This window comes from Erithacus rubecula (assembly GCF_903797595.1).
Source record: "Erithacus rubecula genome assembly, chromosome: 3".
Taxonomy (NCBI): Eukaryota; Metazoa; Chordata; class Aves; order Passeriformes; family Muscicapidae; genus Erithacus; species Erithacus rubecula.
In genome coordinates, this window is record NC_136689.1 from 126886215 (window position 1) to 126906173 (window position 19959).

Consider the following 19959-nt stretch of genomic DNA (forward strand, 5'->3'; position numbering starts at 1 on the left):
CCCCCACCAAGGCTTTGAGGAACAAGCCAGAGGTGCTGCATAGGGCTGGAGTGCTCGGGGCTCTGACAGGGCTGGGTGAAGAAAGCGAGGAATCGTCATCCTCCTGCACACCCTGACCCTACAGAGCACTGACAGCAGTCCATTTCCAGGAGCCGGACTTCAGATCATGGGACCACGAGTGAGAGCTGGCAGGAGCCGATGTGGGTTATCCCGGCACAAAGCACCTGTCTCGCAGCATGTGTGCGGGGTCAGGTGCGCAGGGATTGCCACAATCAGCTTTCTCCCCGAGAAACTCGGCCTCACCTCAGGCTCAGCAACAGAGGGGAGATTTCTTCCCAGCCGCCTGCAGCGTGGGCAGGGACACTGCTAGCGCTGACCGTGTAGCTGGACACTGTTCCATGTGCTAGCACGAGAAGTGCACCCACAAAGAGCAGCAGCGCAAGGAGGTCAGTCCTCCCTGCCCTGCTCCAGGTGCAGCCGTTCAGGGTTATCCCTCTCGAAGTGGCTGCAGGGCTCTGTGCGGGGGTCAGGGGCTCCCAGCCGGGGACTGAGGGGGAGACGAGGCGAGCAGCTCCGACACGCAGCTCCGCTCCCCTGACACCGAGTGCTCTGACAGGTGTCCCCGTCTTTCCTGCTATCGGTCTCCGCAGGGACCGTGCCAGGCGGCTCAGCGAGGGCCCGCTGGCCACGGGCGGGCGGGGCAGCGGCACCGGCTCCGGCTCCGGCTCGCCCGGTGCCTTCCCGGCGGGGTGAGGGGCGGGCGGCGCCCCTCGGCACCAGCCCGGGGTGGCCCTGGGTGGGCGTCCCCCGTCCCCCTCAAGAGCTTGTGCCGCTCGGAGCCAGCGTGAAGCAGGATCGCGGTGGGGAGGAAACCCGAGTTCGCGGCGCCGCTGCCGCCGATGCGCGGGGACAAGAGCGAGAGGGCGAGCGGCGGCACCTCCGGCACAGCGGCTCCGCCGGGCCGCCCCTCCGCAGCCCCCGGCCGCCACCCACCCCCCGATCGCTGCCGGCGGGGTCGGGCCGTGGGTAGGTGGGAGCGGCGGGGGCGGGCGGCAGCCGCGGGGGTCGTCGCCATGACGAGCGGGCGTGCCGGCGCCTCCCGCCGCTGAGCGGGGCGGCCGCTGTCCCTTCAGCACCGCGGGCCGGCGGGGCCGTGCTGCCCTGCCCTGCCCTGCCCTGCCCTGCCCTGCCCTGCCCTGCCCTGCCTTGTCCTGTCCGGCACCGGCACCCCCCGGCACCACCATCCCCCGGCACCGGCATCCCCGGCACTAGCACTGCTCCAGCACCGGCATCCCCGGCACTAGCACTGCTCCAGCACCGGCATCCCGCGGCATCGGCATCCCCGGACACCGGCATACCGCGGCACCGGTATCTCCGGCACCAGCACCCTCCCGACACCAGCACCGCTCCAGTACCGGCATCCCCGGCACCAGCACCGCTCCGGCACTAGCACCCCCGACACCGGCAGCCCCGGGCAGCGAGGCGAGCCCTGGCGGCCCCCGCGGGCGGCGGCGATGGCGGGCGGGGGCCGGGGGCAGCAGCGGGGCCGCGGCCGCTGAGGCAGCAGGTAGGGCGGGCGGAGAGCGCGGAGAGCCGCGGAGCCGGCGGGCGGGGCGCGTTCCCCGCGGGTCGCGGGGGGCTCCGGCCCCCGAGGAGCGGCGAGGGACGGGAGCCCGGGCGGCGGCGGGGGCTCCTTGTGTGGCGGGGCCGGGAGGGAATGAAAGGTCCGGTGGCACAAAGGCCGTGAGTAACGGGGGCGGTGGGAGCGACAGCCGCAGCCCAGGTGAAGGGCGAGGGGAGGGACAGGAGCCTGCAGAGGGAACAAAGGAGCCTCCCTCAAGGTCTTCAGTGGGAGAAAAGGAAAGGGGGGAAAGGGGAGAAACGGGGGCAGAGGGAGAAAAAGGGAGGGAAAGCGAGTGAACAGGGGGAAAATAGAGGAAGGGGAGAATATAGGAAAGGGAAAAAGGGAGGAGAGGGAAAGGAGAGAGAGAATGAAAGAGAAAGAGAAGAAAGAAAAGAAAGAAAGAGCAAGCACCAGTAGGTGAACATGCTGTAGATTTATTCATTCTGCCAACTTTCTGTGTAATTGTATCCTAGGTTTTCATTCCCTACCCACATTTGGAAGGAGCTCACTATGACAGGGCAGAGTCTGAGGGCTTTATCTGAAGCAAATTTTGAAGACAATGAGATCAGCATCAACGTTGGAGGCTTTAAGAAAAAGATGAGATCCAACACATTATTAAGGTTCCCCGAGACCAGGCTGGGCAAATTGCTAAGCTGCCACTCAAAGGAGTCGATACTGGAGCTTTGTGATGACTATGATGACACCAAGAATGAATTTTATTTTGACAGGAACCCCGAGCTCTTTCCTTACGTGCTACATTTTTATAACACTGGCAAGCTCCATGTGATGGGCGAACTCTGTGTGTTTTCTTTCAGCCAGGAGATTGAATATTGGGGAATCAATGAATTCTTTATAGACTCCTGCTGCAGTTATAGCTACCATGGGAGGAAAATGGAGCCAGACCAAGAGAAATGGGAGGAACAAAGTGACCAGGAAAGTACGACATCTTCTTTCGATGAGATTTTGGCATTCTACAATGATGCCTCTAAATTTGACAAACAGCCCTTTGGAAACATCAGGAGGCAGCTCTGGCTTGCTTTGGATAATCCTGGCTACTCAGTTTTAAGCCGCATCTTCAGTGTCCTTTCAATAGTGGTGGTGCTGGGCTCCATTGTGACCATGTGCCTGAACAGCCTCCCAGACTTCCAGATTGTTGACAGCAACGGGAACCCCGAAGAAGACCCTCGCTTTGAAATCGTGGAACATTTTGGTATTGCATGGTTCACTTTTGAACTGGTGGCGAGATTTGCAGTAGCTCCTGACTTTTTAAAATTTTTCAAGCATGCCCTGAATTTGATTGACCTAATGTCTATCCTTCCATTTTATATTACATTAATTGTCAACTTGGTGGTGGAAAGCAGTCCGACTTTAGCAAATTTAGGCAGAGTTGCACAAGTCCTGAGACTCATGAGGATCTTCCGCATATTAAAGCTTGCTAGACACTCCACAGGTCTCAGGTCTCTCGGAGCCACCCTGAAGTACAGCTACAGAGAGGTGGGGCTTCTTTTACTCTACCTCTCTGTTGGCATCTCCATTTTCTCAGTAGTGGCTTACACCATTGAGAAAGAAGAGAATGAGGGGTTAGCCACCATCCCTGCTTGTTGGTGGTGGGCTACTGTTAGCATGACCACAGTTGGCTACGGGGATGTGGTGCCAGGGAGCACAGCTGGCAAGCTGACGGCGTCTGCATGCATCCTAGCTGGCATCCTAGTGGTAGTGCTTCCCATTACTCTGATCTTTAATAAATTCTCCCACTTCTATAGGCGTCAGAAGCAGTTAGAGAGTGCCATGAGAAGCTGTGATTTTGGTGATGGCATGAAAGAAGTTCCATCTGTCAATTTAAGGGACTACTATGCTTATAAAGTTAAATCCCTTATGGCCAGTCTGACCAATATGAGCAGGAGTACCCCCAGTGAGCTGAGCCTGAATGATTCACTGCATTAGTGTACGAGTCTGACAGCAGTTTGCATGAGAGCTATCAAGAGCTATGTTTATAAATGTTTTCCTATTTGTTTTTTGTTTGGTTTTTTTTTTCCTAGAAGATAGTGTTTCTGACACTGCACTTTGCACTTGAGAAACTAAAGACATTTCTATTACAAGTTAACAGTTTGCACATTTTCATCCTGTTGCATAAGGGTACTAAATGCTGACTTTTCCATATAAATGTTACCACTTCCATGACATTAGTGCTAATAGTATAGTGATGATCTGTTACTTTGTGCATTTTGTCAACTGAGCAGAGAAATGAATGTACCCAAGTGGAATAAAAATTCTCAACAAGTAATGAAAAAATCACCTATCACCTATACTGGTGTCTGTACTAGTATAGGACTTCCCATGCATTTTACAATGGTTTGAAGGAGCCACCTTGAGTCACTAATACAGGAACACTTCTGCCTATATTGCTGACCAGTAATTCTGATCATCACTTGCCTGAAAACACCTGTAAGTTTGCTTACCTTGAGTATGTGTGTTAAAATCTGGGTATTCTTCTTCTGAAATGTTATATATAGTAATATTTTTCAGAATCTCTTGGGCATAGACCTTCCTCTGTTTCCAATATTAGATCAATACTGAGCCCTCTGAAAAAGGCCATGCCTCATTTTCAGATAGCTATATATTCAAAGATTACATTTCCACAACTGACTCTAGGAATGGAGGCCCATACAGAGCTCTCAGGATTCCATTTCCAGAAGGGATCTGCTCACAGCTTGGTCCCAGTGCAGCTGCAAATGTATTGTATCAGTCCATCAAAATGGTTTTGAGATTAGACACATGAAGCTGTGGGCTTTAAACAATTAGAAGCTCCAATGAAAAACTTGGATTTGATTATTGAAGTGAAATATTCCCACATGAACAGTACAGGCAGCATTTTAGGAATTGACATTCATATACTGCAAAAAGACTAATTATAAAGATGCCATATGTGATGCTGAGATATAAAATCTAATTTTATCAGTAAAGCTTGAAAGCAGGTGTTGATGACAGACAATTCCATTAAAATTTCTGCCAAGGAATCTCTAAGCAAAAAACCATCTTCACTCTGAAAGAAACTCTCAATTTACAGCTAAGGGAGAGTATAAGGGCCTAAGAAGGGAACAGATAAAAAGCTTAATACTGCACTATCTGTGGGTAGATCCTCCTACCTACTTCTGTGATGTAGTCAATTTAAATCCTTTCAAGGGCTGGCATGTAATTGTTTAAAAAAAAACATGAGAGAACAGATCATATGTGATTTCAAGAGTAATAATGAATCTGCATAGAGTTGTTTTTTGAGTGCTCAGTCTCCTCCCTTACACAACTGTAGAGATTCAACACTTGTAGTCAACAGGCAGAAGCCACTGCTTCCCTCTTTTTACTTCTGTGCTAGAAAAACTAGTGGCACTCAGAGGGCAGAACACTACTTTTCTTCAGATCCTACTGCTTTTCCATCCCATGCATTACATATAATGTTCCAATTAATTTTTTTGTTAGTTTTACTTGTGAAGACTAGAGAGGTACAGTAATTAAATTCAAGTTAATTAGAAGAGAAATTAAAATACTGAAGCTGAAATTGTCTTGTTTGGAAGACTGTTTCTAAACCATGACAAAGAGTGGTTCAACCAACAAAATAAAGCACATATAGTATGAATAAGTAATTCCCTCATTTAGGTTATTAGAGGTTGCATCTTGGTCTGGATCTTTTGATGCTATATCAGGTCCACCTAAAAAACAGAAAGCTGAGCACCCAGGATGGGATTTCTGTTTGCCTAGTGATCTATGACTATACACAGTATGTAATTACTTACCCTCCACCCCATTCCCTCTGAACAGTCTTCCTTCACATCAGTTAGTAGCTGATTTAAGCCATGAAGTGTGAGGGGAAAAGGTCCTTTCCAGCCTTACCAATTTTCAACACAGCCTGCACAAGTTACAAGTCAATTGGCAAGCCATTGCTTGCTGTCCTTCCAACTCAAAGTGCCATATACATGGTCCTGGAGGTAGACACAGATAACCTGAATTTGGTGTCCAAACTTGAAACATTTTGCTAAGGTTTGCACTTCTGGATAGGGCTGGTTCAATTCAATTTATGCTGACTCCCAGACATGAATTCAATACTCCTGTCCCTGATTCATACTGACCATGTGCAAACGATGACACACCCACAAAAAGCTACCTAACACAGGGAGCAGCAAGAGATCACCTGTTGAACTGAAATACCAAGAAAGAAACAAGGGGAGGAAGAGGTGGGTGTGGGCAGCACACACCCTCCAGCCAGGTTACATGCTGCAAGGGTGGCAGATTCTCCCACTGATGCAAAGGACACTGCAAACTGTGTCTGTTGATTGGGGCTTTTGAAGAGCTCAGCTGCAAGCAGTGGTTTTATCTCATTTTCATAAACAGTAGATTTACAGAGCTGAAAACCAGGGACGTTCAGAGCAGTTATTTGGTGAAACCTGTAGATTTGCCAAAGAGCCACAAATTCCCTCAGCTGTTGCTAGTTTAATATTGCAAAGGTTGGATTAAACTTTGCAACACATCATTTCAATAACCTACAGCTTATCTTATGTTCCAGATTTATTATTATTTGTAGGTCTGATGTTCTGTCATTTCTGCAAATATTGACTGGAATGTGTCCAAATTGCATTTTACTAAAGAAAATGAAATACCCAAGAAATTCCAACTTTTATTGTACTGGTTGAAAGGAATTTTCATTATTGCATTTTTATATAAGTGCTTTTGATCAAAGACACTAAATAAATAAAGTACTAAAATTTAAGATGTTCTTACTATCATGACAATTACTTCACACAATGCACAGGAATTCCTTTCATAAAATTAACTTACTCCATGTTAAACATAGTCACATTTTTGCTCCCCTCCTTCTCTTGAAGACTATTCCAGAACTATGCTGCTCTCCAAAGCTTGCCCACAACTTTTAGCACAATTTTATTAATGGCTGCTTTGTACCAGTAATTTTTTTCTTTTGCCAAGATTGTTTTTCAGCTTAAATATTTCATTTTCCTCTTAGTATATTTATAGACAGCAACCATATGGCCTTGCATATGTATTTTCACAGGTTTTTACCTCTCAAGCTTCCTTTTAGTTTTCTTTTTACAAGTCCTGTTCCCTGACCTAGGGATCCCCTAGTATTGGACAGTATTGTACAGCAGTTTTAATACTTGCTTATGACTAACAGAATTTTTCACTGAACAGAATAACAATTTAATTATTTAAATAATGTTGCTGTCTTAGCTGCCCCAAAAGATCTAGGTAAGAAACAATAAGGCATACTTTTCCTGACATTTTATTAAGTAATGTCTATTCTAGGGCTCAGTGCAGTAAGTGCTGAGAAAACTTCTCTCTCATTAAATAAAAGCTATAGGAAAATGTTTACATTACACTTTGAAGAAAAAATGCAATCTCTCCAAAGCCTCACAGGGGAGAAGACGTGGGGCATTTTTTACATAGTCAGCACTTAAGCAGATTTCCTCACTCACTGTTGTGTGAGAACAGGGTGTCTGCCCTTCCATAACCCACTGGGTCAGAACTGAAGGATGAGAGGACTAATTGACCACTTTCTTCAGAGGTGGAAAATTTCTGTGGTCAGAAATCTCCTTGGTATGGATGTGCAGTTTTCTGAAGAACATTGCCTCGGCCTGTGCTCCTCCTGCCTGTGACAATCACCTTCGTGGGACCAGTGAAAATGCTGTGCCTACTCTCTTTCATCTGAGAGCTTTGTATTATTGAAAGAATTGTGGTAATATTTCAAATGAGGTATTGCTTTATTGCCAGGAATAAACTGTTGGAGAATCTGGATTTCTAGTACAAATCTAGGCTATTAGGAGAGTCAGAGATGCCCTTGAGAAGCAATATGTTACATTATGTTCCTGAGATGTAAAATCTATATATAGATTGTGATTAAGCTTTTTATGTATGTTCAGATTTTGTATTATTGCCCGGTTTATTACTCATTTACTTTCATGAGTTGCTAATTCGCTTTTTTCCTGCAGACTTTCCATTTTGAAAACAGACTGGTTTTTCCTCTCATGTTATATAGAGCATGGGCTACTTCACAAAGAAAAAACTTTGCATTTAGTTTTCCAAATTTAATACCTTTGTACCTTTTTGTATAGAACTCTACATGACTGCAGGGAACTACTGTATCTGGTGCTCTTTGTACTGTGTGTCTTGTCCCAGTAGTGTGTAATGCACTCAAGAACTCAGTTTTGTGCCACCAAATGGAAATTAAATGCATAAAAATTATCTTTCACCAGGGATCAAGAAGTGATTTAAGTTTCAGGATATTCTGAGTATATATTATAATCAAAGAGAAGCCTGAATCTTATTGTGAAGATAAGTTTTTTTAAACATGCACATCAGGCTAGATTTCTATTCTTAGAAATGATCTTACTTGGTGATTGTGGTGAGGAATCCACATTTTTCAGTTGAACAAACAGTACAAGTTTCTTGTTCTGTACCTGACAGATTAGGGACTAAACAACATACCACCAGCATTTGGAGGCATTAAATCAACTTGACACGACCTTTCATCTCTTCCAGAATAACCCCATCCCTAGAGGCCCCAGCTGTGCACATATAAGCAGCAGAAAGCCCCTGGAGGAACTGCTCCTGCTGTGCTGGTTATCCATTTCCTCCCACAATACTCCTGACTTTAATCTACCTTTGATGGTGCTTTCAAACAACATTCAACCCAAGGCACCACTCATATCCCTTGGTGGAGTGTTGTGCCAGAACTATTCTTTTCTCATTATGTTATTCTTATTTTCTTTTCCAATTTATGCACCTGGCTTCCCATTAAGTTACACCAGAAATTTATTTGATCTCCTGTAACTAACTTACAAGTTCCACATTATTCCGACAGGGTAAAAGAATGTTCCCATCTGAACATTCTGAAGCATCTTTTACCATCCTTTACTGATTCTGACTTTCTCCTAAAAAAAAAAAAAAAAAAAAAAAAAAAAAAGAAAAAAGATTCTCATCTGAGAATAATTTACAGGGTTAAAAATAGAGCAAGGGGTAATGCATTATTCAAAGCAACAGTTCTACAGAGCAATCACTGAAGCTGCTAAGAAACATAACTCTCATTAAAAATTGTGGATCTCTTCACCTCTCATATAAAATTATGGGTTGTCAAGTGGAGGAAGCAACCTCCAAACCGTCTAGAAAGTGTTTCCCAAGATCATATGACACTGCTGGTAGAGGTCTGGCTCTGGAATTTATTTGCCCTGCTAGAAATGAGGATGGAGAATCATCTCACAGGTGTTGGGACTCACACTGAGCTCCCACTGCAGAAATTTGTTTGCCTGACATTGCCTCACCCTTTACACACAACCCTAAATCATGTAGGTCCTCACTTGGATAAACACATGAATTTGCCTTAAGAGGCAGTGGCACAAATCCAGCATTTCAGCTTCACAGAAGTGCAAAGAAACATCAGCACCTCCCACTCTTCACTTTTTTTCTTTAAGGGTACTAATGGGTTCTGGCTTCTCACAAATCCCTGTTCAGATACAAACAGAGCTAAGTTTTTGAGGAATTGGACAAAGACTGCTACATATCTGACAATTTCTTCTATAGATCTAAAGCAGCCTAAGAGCTGCCCCTTTTCAGATGCATGGTCCAACATCTGCTTGTTGTCACCCAGTGTGCAGGTGTTCTGTGTGGTGCAAAAGCCTGTGTAGCTTTGAGCAGACTATTCCACTGATGACACTGTTGATTTTCAAAGAAAACTCTTAATCTTACTTGGAAGACGAGTGGTACTCACACAGCAGCACAGTTTGCCTGCCAGCAGCTGCTGTGCTGCCCATGCCAAGTCCTGTGCCTCCTGCCTCACCCTCTGTACCTGCCATGGCCATTCCTGGGGCCTCCATGACATCAGAGGAAAGGTTATGTGGAGGGGCTGTGACACAGCAAAATGAGGATTCGGAGTTCCTGACTTAGGAGCATCAATCCCACCAAATTTCAGTGGAAATTATCCTTTCAAATTACTATGCTGTTTTTGAAATTCATATTCTCTCCCATTCTGTGAAATGTTCTGAATACTGACATCCTACCATAGCCCCCTTAAGGACCATCCATTTGATTGCCATTAGGTAAATTCTGATTTATTTTTATTGTATCAGTGCCTGGGCACATAAGACAATGAGCTACCATCTCCCTATGGAAAGTTTCCAAGTATGGCAAAAGATAACGTCAAAATTGTGATTTACTTTTGGGAAAAATCTATTCTCTGTGTTGTTTCTTTCTTCTTTCTGTACTAAGGCACACCTTCTTACAGCCACTGTTAGAATGATCATTAACATTGTGATCCCTTCCTATTAAAGGAAGCAGCTCTGGATGTATTTTTCTTTGGTGATCTGGTTCTCAGCATTCCCTGTGGGACCATGCTCTAAAGACAGCTGAAACCAGGGAAGAGGCTGATACCACTTGCAAGCACCTTCCAGAGGAGTGGCTTATCCCCATCCTACTCCCCCTATGTGTCTCCCCCTCTCTTGCATGGTCAGCAGAGAAGCAAGGCAGGCCCCACAACAGGGAGAGCACAAAGGGCTCTGCTTCATGTGTGTAGTAACACAGCAATGGGCCATCCACCAGCACACAAAAATACAAATATGCTTCCTCACACTCAGCAGGAGCCCCAGAGCACCAAAACAATTTAACATGCTGGGAAAGAAACAGAGGTGGCAGGTGTTTCTAGGTGCATTTGATTTCCTTAGGAATCCCTTTAGACTCAGAGAAAGGTCAGTCTAGACATACCAAGAATACAGAAGAAAAAGGCTTTGCTAGACAGTTAATGATACCTGATATAAGACACCTGACAATTTTCCATCCTGAAAAAGCAGTATTGTAAAAGCAAAGTGCATCTTTTCATCTTGCCATAGAAGATGAGAAAGCCATGGGGAATGAAAAGTCAGTCTATTTCAGTTCTGAGCCTTTAAAATAAAGCATTAATCCTATGTAGCCCAGAAAAGGAGACTAAACCTGTACAGAAAACAAAGCTGCAACTAAACAGTGTTTCAATTTTTTCTTTGCAAAGTGCACAGGACAGTCATGTCTTGCAGGGTTTCATTTAGAGATCTGGACCAAAAATTAGAGACTACCTTCCAAAAATTTCAAGTTCAAATTTCTAAGCACAGCCAGTGATGTCAGATATACCCTCCCCTCACCTGGGTCAGCTGCATGGCAATCCAAACATGAGATTGGCAGCCTCACAATATTTTGGGAAGGTAAGGCCATGCAGGTTCTGTCACTTGCTGTGATGAGGGAACACAGCAGCTGCTTGGCTCTGTAGCACAGTGCTCATTCAGCCCTGAGCACCCTCGACCCACTGATCAGGACAGAAGCTGGAAGACAGCTCAGAAATGGAGCACTACTCTACAAAAGCCTGAATGGTTGCTCCTTGTTCTAGAGCAAAGAGCTGAAGTAAACACTTCAGTTCACATTAATCAAACACTGTGCAAATAAGACTTTCTCCTACTCTAGCAGAAAGATAGGACCAAACTGTTGAGCTTTTTGTGGAGGCAGTAACTGAAGACAAGTGCTGTGAGTTGATGGGCTGAATAAATCAACACCAACTACACTTAAAAGACTTCAAAATTATACCTACTCTTGGAATAAATTTGCATTAATTTTTAGGATGCAGGACTACTGTATTGCTGGTCCTATAATCATAGAGATCTCAATTCCTTACTTATTCTAATGATTACATATTTGGTGGTTGTTTAAACATCTGCTTGTCAACAAAAGTTGTAATTACACTAACTAGGAGAAATAAGTTTCTTGGGTTTGTTGAATCTAATACAACACTATTGCTATTGATTTAACCCACATTATATTGTGGAATGTAAACAGCCTCAAAAACAAATCTATTTTTATAAAAGATAAGCAATCAATGGTGGGTGTTTCTCCTTAGCAGGAGAGATACCCACATACCTATAGTGGGTTACCAAATTGCTTTTGGTTGTTTTAGTTTCTAACGGGATGAGGGACTCTTGGAATGAGTCAAAGCAATATTTCAGTTGTATTTATTCAAATACTGAACCAGTATATACCACATCAAAAAATTCTGTTCACTTTCTCAGGTAAATTGGATTTGGACTAAGCAATTGTACATGTATATAAATTGGTGCAGTGCTGAACATTAACACAGTCACCCCATTATTTTCTGAACACTCTCAAGGCCATTTTCTGTAAAGATCAAATAACAGGAAAAACAACCCAAAATTTCCTCTGGACTTCAGGAGACTCAGAAAAAGTTATTTTATTAATTGTACTTATAAGTGGAGCATTTGACTTGTTTCTGCATTTTTGATACAGAACACTTTGAAAAATTCTAGTCTTCTTTCAGCAGGAAAAATTGGTATATGACAAATAAATATGACTTATCTAGACTGAAATAACACCTGCACTTTTAAAAGAATCTCATGCTTTTGGATATGGTTGTTATGAAAAATGGTACTTCTACTTAATCCTTCCTCAAATAATCTCTGACCTCCATAATCTCTGGACTATGACACCTGTTTTCATGTGCGATGAGAGATCAAAAGGACACCTCTTGCTGTTAAGCCTATAGACCCCACTGTACTGCAATAAAAATGAAATATCAATTGATGCATCACACAAAAGGCTTAGTGTCATATAAATCAACTCAAAAGCTTTTGGTCTCCCTCTTTGATGTATTTGCTGCAGGCTTTTTTTAACAGTGACCATGCAAGCCTAGGGAGCCCAGGAGGAGTGCAAAGCAGCAGGAAGATCTGAATAGGGAAAAAAAATAGTGTTAGAAACATCTGAGAGCCACAGCCATCTTCTCATGCATCAATCCTTCCAATGACACTGAGGGAATGAAAGGAGGAATGGGGGGCAGGGTGCTTGCTTCTGGGCACACCTGTATGCAGCAAAGGAACAGCTGAAGAATTACACTGGTAAGCTCCAAATACTGTCTAGAGGAGCAAAACAGGACTAGGAGGACTGAGCTTTTCTCTGGGAGAAGCTAGGGAGAGATACTGCAATATATAATAACTGTCTTCAGAAGAAATATCCACAGGGAGAAGAAACCAGATTTTTAGTAAACAACATGTGGCTTAATTAATTTGCCAATTGCCAATTAGAGGAAAACATATCCAGGTACATTAGCATGTGGCCATGTATATTTACAAATTTAATTTCTGAAGCTGTCATAAGTAATGAAAAAAAAATTTAAGGTTGCTGGGGTTTGCAGTGCCATGGTAAATGGTGAATACCATTAATGTTTTCACCCATTGTGACAAGTACAAAACCTGTATTTGAGCCCACAATCAGATTATAGTATAATTCCTTCCAATGTCTTGCTGCCCGAGCAGCTCCCTGCTTAGTGCCCAGTTTATCCCCTCTGAATTTTCTGTGGGCTTTAGAAAGGCCTGTTTGCTCCAAACAAGTACCAGCACCAAGCAAGAACTCTGGCTCTTTGCCTACAGCACATGAAAACTTCCTGCTCCCACCATTACTTCTGGCAAAACTAAACCCAGCACCCACAATAGGGAGGCTGAGGAATAGTGCTAATGCACTAAGAAAGGTCCTGTCACAGGGCATGGAGAGATTGTTAGCTGATGCTAGCAACTCCACTGCACTGAAATCATTTCCTAAATATTTTTTGTACATCAATTTAAAAAATAGATACAAGGAACTTTATCTTTCCCAAGGGTTAAAAGTGATTCTCAGACTCCTTGGTCTGAACAAGCCTTATTGGGAGCTATGCCCACGCTGCAGTCCAGTCAACAAGGTCAAGTGGCATCAAAAGCTGTTTGCCACCACAGCATGGCTTTCTCCCTGAGATAACAGCTGGCTCCTGCAAGGCTTCTCAGACCACAGGCACTGATTTGAGCTTAGTGCTACCCTGCTGGGGATCAAAGCTTCCAGGCTCACATGGAGTCTCTTGGCAAAGCAGGGCTCCCTGTTGATTCCTCAGGCTCTGCAGGAGCCTCAGTGCCTGCACCTTGGCCCGGCAGGGAGAGGAGCAGGAGGAGAGCAGCAGCTTCCAGCAGGGCACAGCACTCACATGATATCCTGAGCAGGTGCATCCTGAGCTCATCCAGCCCTCTGGATAAAACCATCTCCATCCATGTCTGCCCAGGGCTGCAGCAGGAAAAGTCTCTCCATGCACAGACAAACATTTGCCATCAGAAACCTCTGTAACCCCAGAAAGGAGTGGGGAAAGGAGGAGAAAACACCCCCACATTGGTGACTTTGATTAGGTTCTTTTACTATTTTTTTTTTTTACTTGGCACTATTATGGTATATTTTCATTTATAAAGTTTAAAAAAACTGAAACTTTTCTCTTTAAAATAAACACAGGATAAATAAAGCATGAACATAGAAGACAATAAACAAGAATGGAAGAAAATCAGACGTGAAACATCAACACAGAGCAGTAAGTTGTACAGATGACTACCTAATTTGCTTTTTTTCCCTCACATCCACAGTTAGCCTCATAAGCAGCCTGGCCAGGTGCAGATGCCATATTCTTTTTCTTCTCTCCTCAAAGAAAATTTAAAAAAAATTATTTATTTCTTCCTGTTTCTGTGACAAATACCACTCTTCTCCAATCCAGATGACTCTCTGAAGGCCTAGTGAAATGAAGTGTGAATCTATCCTGAGGACTGTTTCCATTAGCAAGTAATGGAAAAAAGTATAAAGCATCTGTTGGTCTGGGACTAACAATTATTCTGAAAGATTTGCTTAGAATCTGAACATCCCATCCTTTCAAAGGAAGGGAAACCAGAACACCTGAGACTTAGTGACCTCTAAGTAGAAGAAGAGAATAAAAGCTGTTACTGGCATTTGCATGTGTCTACTATGTCTAAAGGACACTTGGCTCAGGGGATGCTCTTAAAAGTAATGCCCACATTCATTTCCCTGAGCAGGAGGAAGAGAAGAAAGAAAATATGGGGAATTTTTCACATATGCTTTAAAAATGCTAACAAATTAAACCAAATCAAAATGGATGAGAGCACACCATGTAAAAGATAGGCCCTTTCAAGAACAAATGCATTGAACAAAGAGGAGAAATACATTTTGTGAAAAAGTATTTCACAAATGAACTTAATGACTTCACACCAAGCTATCAATGCAATTTGCCTTTCTCCAAAAAGCCTAAGCTATTACTCCATCTGGTACAACACAGTCATGAGAAACAACATGGGCTACCCAGGATGTGTCTTCTCCAAGGCTTTCATTGGCAATAGTGAGCATAACACTGCTGCACCACAGCCTGGCATAGAAGTATCTCATCAAATTTCCCAGCCAGCTGCATGACACAGCCTTAAGCTGCACCAGGGCAGGTTTATATTTGATATTGGGAAAAAAATTCTTCACTGAAAAGATTGTCAAGCACTGGAACAGGCTGCCCAGGGAAGTAGTGGTGTCACTATCTCTGGAGGTATCAAAGAGACCTGTGGATGTGGCACTTAGAGCCATGGTTTAGTGTGGACTTGGCAGTGCTGGGTTAATAGCTGGATCTGCTCCAACCAAAACTATTTAACATCCATCACTGCCTTTGGAAACACAGAAAGAAATGCCACCATAAGCTGGAGTCCTATTTAAGAGTTTTCACATATTTAAGAATGTGAAGAAATTAAGACTTTCTTACTTCATGAGGTCTTTTTGATTAGCTTTATAACCAGGTATCGCTTAAAGAAAAAAATAACCCTCATCATACCACACTGATAGAGCCACATGCACACCAAGTGCTTCACTGAAGTTGTAGAGTGCACATTCTGCTCAGAAGGACCAGTGCCTTTCAGGCTATCCCATGTACTTGGGCAGGGATTCCCCCACCATGTGCCTTATTTATATCTGAAAGTTCAACACTGATGGATGAAGAAGCAGCCCAAAGCCACTGTGCACACTCATCAGAATACACTGTGCAATGCAGACAAACTATTATTTACTGTAAATAAACAGTAGAAAATGATAATATCCAATAAATGTCAGATTAATTCAGATAAGCAGCAGACATTTGTGACTTCAAACATACAGTGGCTCACTATGGAGCACTGGTCATTAATTCCTTTTACTAAAATGTATTTGTAGGCAAGTTGTTAAGGGAATGCTTTTTAAAAATCAGAAAATAAATGGGCAATGGAATAATATTCAAGACATTAAATGAAGCCACTTTTTCTACTTAAGTCTATGCATTGCCTGTTGGTTTTCCAGTGTGACGAGAACAACAAAGGAACAACTCAAACCCCTTATGTCCACTAGTACCTCCAAGTAAAGGATGTCTAAGAAGACTGCCAAGATATTTGGGTGATGCTCAGCTGTCTCAGGATTAGGCCTTTAGCAACATCAGAGTGCAGAGAGAGGGACTTCCACAGAGTACTGAGGATCTCTGGCCTGATCCACTTCCACAGGATCCTCAGACTTCTATTTCTGTTGTGCACTGTTGTGATCTGGAAAAATCCTTTCCAGAGCTGCTTTTGAGAGACGTGGGTTTCTGTGCTCACAGTGTAACAGAAAGGAAACAAAACATGAGGGATGACTATGGAAATTAACATTAATGGCTACTATTAAGATAATTTTGCTTCAGTTAGAATGAACAAGTCAACAATCATACAGGAAAAATTAGCTTTTATTAAAAATGTTTAGTAATAAGCAATGATTTTTCAAAAAATTTTTAACTTACTAAACCTACACATACAAAGTCAGAAGCAAACAAGAAATTGCTTGGTTAAAATCTTACTGAATGTTAACTTGTCAGTAGTTCTATTAGATTTCCTGCAAGGCTTGCTTTTAAAGTATCTTAATAACTGTACTATTGGCTTTCCTTTACAGAGATGCTCATCCTCCATTAGAGATGTGAAGTCAACAACATGGATGATTTGATTCATTTATATAAACAGAAGAAAGAAAAAATAAGTTGCATCCATCTCTGAGTACAAAATCTATTTCTCTATGCTAATGCTAGCACAGGATTCAGGGCTCCATATGCTGGCTGCTGAAGCCCAAGGCAGCTCTTACACTGACTGCAGTTTGCACCATACCAGAATGACAACATACTAATTTCATATTCATTCATGCAAGTATTCTTTGGTCACAAACATCCTGTACCTGCCAGTTTACAGTACATCAGATGTTATTTTCCACCCTTTTAAGTAGCTTGTTTTATTTGTCTTATTCATGGCATTCAGATTTTTCTCATGCATGTATATTCCATTTCTGTGTGCATGCACTTGTACGAAGTTCTGAGTTGTTTCTATGCAGACACATCAGGATGCAAAAAAAGGATGTCATTTACCTTCTGATAGCTTTCAGATGTCAGACTGCAACAGCTCTAGTCTACAAAAGCCTTTTACTGGAGTCCCTTGGGATACACAGTTCATCTTTAGGGTACCACATTACTGAAGTTTTCAGAATACACAAAATAAGAAATTTGTGATCATTTTATATTAGTGACTATTACACTGTAAAGCCACATTACTCAAAGTCTGATTTTTTGGTGTGAAAAGTTTAAGATTGAGTAAGGGAAAATCTAGCTGCTGAGGATGCAGGTAGGAGTGTCTAGACAATGACACTTTGCTTAAAAGGCACACCAAGAAAAGGCAAGCTAGGTTCCTTTCCTGATGGTTTAAACCTGTTTTATATTTTCTCTTATATATATATATAGATATGAATATATGTGTGTATATCTACACAAATCAATGTACGCACACACATCTTTGAGTTTTTTAAAAACAGAAAGTTCAAGAAGTAGAAATTAAATAAATAAGAACCATAGTAATAGGGGGAAGTTGGTACTGTTATTTTTCCTGCATTATGATTATAATCTAATGACAAAGTGATATGTTTATACCATTTTTTACTTTATATCATTTCATTGTATAAATTTGAGGCATAGGACTACCAGCTGCATTTTATCTTGCCTAAAGTAATTTTTATGGATCTTCTGTGTTCTTGCATTTTCACAAGGAATGGTCATTGCTCTAAGAAGTATGAAGAGAGTTGAGGATAAGGATGTTCTAACAATCAAAATTAAGATTTATTTGCCTCTAGGGTTTACATGTCAGAGCATGGTGTGCATACAAACACACAGAGAATGACAAGGACAGCAATGGCTGTGCATGGCTCAAACCCAAGTACTGGTACCAGCATGGCTGTAGAGTGCTGATCCTGTAAGAACTTTTTGTTTCCACTGGCATAAGCTTTGTGACATAATGCATAATTTCCAAAATCAGCACTGTTCCATCTAAATGGTCCACGTATGTTGACAATTAATGTTAAGAGGTATGAGATGATTACTAACTTCCAGAAAAGGTTTAACAAAAGATGCCCATACAGTAGTCACCATTGAAAGTTTAACAGCTAAAGGCTGAATGTAAAGATCTTTTCAACTGTATTGTTTAGAGAAGTATGACTATCACAGTGAAGTTATTTAAATACAAGGCAACAATAGTAAAGATTTCAATAGAGAACACAGTAGATTGTTCAGAGAGTGGATCACATTTTCTGCTAAGTCTGACATATTTCTCGCAATGTTGTAAATTCTACCAATAGATATTCCACAACATAAACCAGACAAGAACTTGTAAAAAGCTACTAAGAGCTTGGTCCTGCACTTCTGAGTCCCCAAAATATATCAACAGAAGAGTATAGGAATTTAGAATGTTTAGCAATTGCAGGACAAACCCCTCAGAACACTATTAAATGTTGCTTCTTTTCTGTACTTATTAAATATAAGTATTCAATTTATTTTCTTTGGTTTTTAAATTACTATCCCTTTGTAGCTATGATGTGAAAACAAACAAACCCCAAAGTAGTAATAATTCCCCTCTCCCCTCAAAACAGTGATTAAAAAAACCTCAAATGAAACAAAAACATATCCAGAAAGTGTAGCTGTTACTTCATTATAAAACTACGGTGCAAAATAGAGGTTTATACTGGTCAGAATTGCAATAGCAATTGGAAGTTTACACTTAAGGAGTGACTATAAGTATTGCTTCTCCTGAATAACAAAAATTAGAACTGATTAGGCACTTGTTTTCTTGTTCAATGACAGCTTAGTGTGCGTACAAATGACAGACATACTCTCTCAAAGAATGCTCTGTAGTGTAACAACTGTACTACTCAACTACAACAGTCCCTGATTCAGGAGAGCAGAAAAACATGTGCCTATTACTTACTTTATTCCTAAATTTTACTGCTATGAATGAACTGGATACATGTTCAAGTGCTGTCCTGAAACCGGATATTTGTTGAAATTGATAACACAGTGGTGAGCAGCTTTTCATTATACTACAACAGAAATTTTATCTAATTTGACTCTGCTCTCCACAATATTATCCTAATACTTCCCAACAGAAAACAGGCATAAAATAAATAGGATACCCAAAGATTACATAATAAATATGCTACTAAGTGGGAGAACAATACATTGCAATATAAGGCTCGGTAGTGTTGCACAATCAATAAATCATTCCAGGTGCTCCAAAACACAATTGCAATGTACAACACCAAGTTACCATTATAAACCTGCAAAAGATTGGGAAGTAACAGATTAAACGTCGATTATATTAAACATTTGAAAATGCAAACAAGTGGTAAAGTGTTTTGCTGCCTTTGCGGAACACCATATGAATGTTCTTGACTGCTGCAATTGTCACTGCTTGTGAAGGAAAATTTAACAGATTGGATTTCTGAAAACTCTCATAATCTAATCCTTCTGATTTACAAAGTTACCAGTGTCCACACTGACTCCTAGTATTACTTTTGAAGGTAAAACAAACTCAGAAATTTTGCTGCCTCCGTTTCTTTGCGTCCATCGCATCTAGGATAGGTTGTCTCTTTGCAGTGTATCTCTGACGAAGCTCCTCAATTTCTCTTTCCATCATAGGGTCCAAAGCCTTTAATCTCATCTGTAATTCTTCTAAACTCAGATTCTTCAACTGCAAAACAACCGAACAAAAACAATCCCACAAAAGTATTAGAAACTGCTTTCAACAAAAATGAAATTCACTGCCTTTCATAAGCTTTTAATTTACAGCTGTAGGGTTTTTACACATTTAGAGTGTATGTATACATATATATATAACTGTTGATATAGCTAAAAGCTTTAGTGTGCTCCACAATAAGTAACAGCATATGAAAGCAAACATACATAGTATATTTAACTTAAAAAAACCCCAAACAACAAACCTTTGCAAACCTTGCAAATAAACACAGGGCTGGAATTTAACTCATTAGGCTGAAAAAAGCATGCCACAGATTACAAACAAATATATATATATATATATATATATATATATATATACTCATATATATAAATTATATTGCATAATCAAATATTTCTTACTGAACATCTTATA

The 19959-nt window shown here is 42.0% G+C and overlaps 2 protein-coding genes across 3 annotated transcripts in view; one reads left to right on the forward strand and one right to left on the reverse strand.

The window, feature by feature from the left end:
- Window positions 1-285: 285 nt before the first annotated feature.
- Window positions 286-7893, forward strand: KCNS2 (potassium voltage-gated channel modifier subfamily S member 2). Of its 2 annotated transcripts, none has more exons than XM_079302252.1 (2): window positions 286-446; window positions 2098-7893. In XM_079302252.1, exon 2 carries the CDS (start codon window positions 2135-2137, stop codon window positions 3566-3568), a length of 1434 nt encoding a protein of 477 aa, XP_079158378.1. In that variant the 5' UTR covers window positions 286-446; window positions 2098-2134; the 3' UTR covers window positions 3569-7893. The 2 variants fall into 2 exon arrangements, with proteins under 2 accessions (XP_079158378.1, XP_079158377.1); XM_079302251.1 differs by lacking the exon at window positions 286-446 and adding an exon at window positions 1465-1567.
- Window positions 7894-16210: 8317 nt separating this feature from the next.
- STK3 (serine/threonine kinase 3) overlaps window positions 16211-19959 on the reverse strand; it is a 124929-nt gene continuing 121180 nt past the window's right edge. The window contains exon 11 of the mRNA XM_079302479.1: window positions 16211-19539. Within this exon, the coding sequence (XP_079158605.1) occupies window positions 19381-19539 (159 nt within the window). The 3' untranslated portion in view covers window positions 16211-19380. The remainder of the gene's footprint in view (window positions 19540-19959) is intronic.

Bases quoted from the DNA above. Each gene is read 5' to 3' on its own strand.
- KCNS2 (XM_079302252.1), top strand. From the start codon at position 2,135: ATGACAGGGCAGAGTCTGAGGGCTTTATCTGAAGCAAATTTTGAAGAC.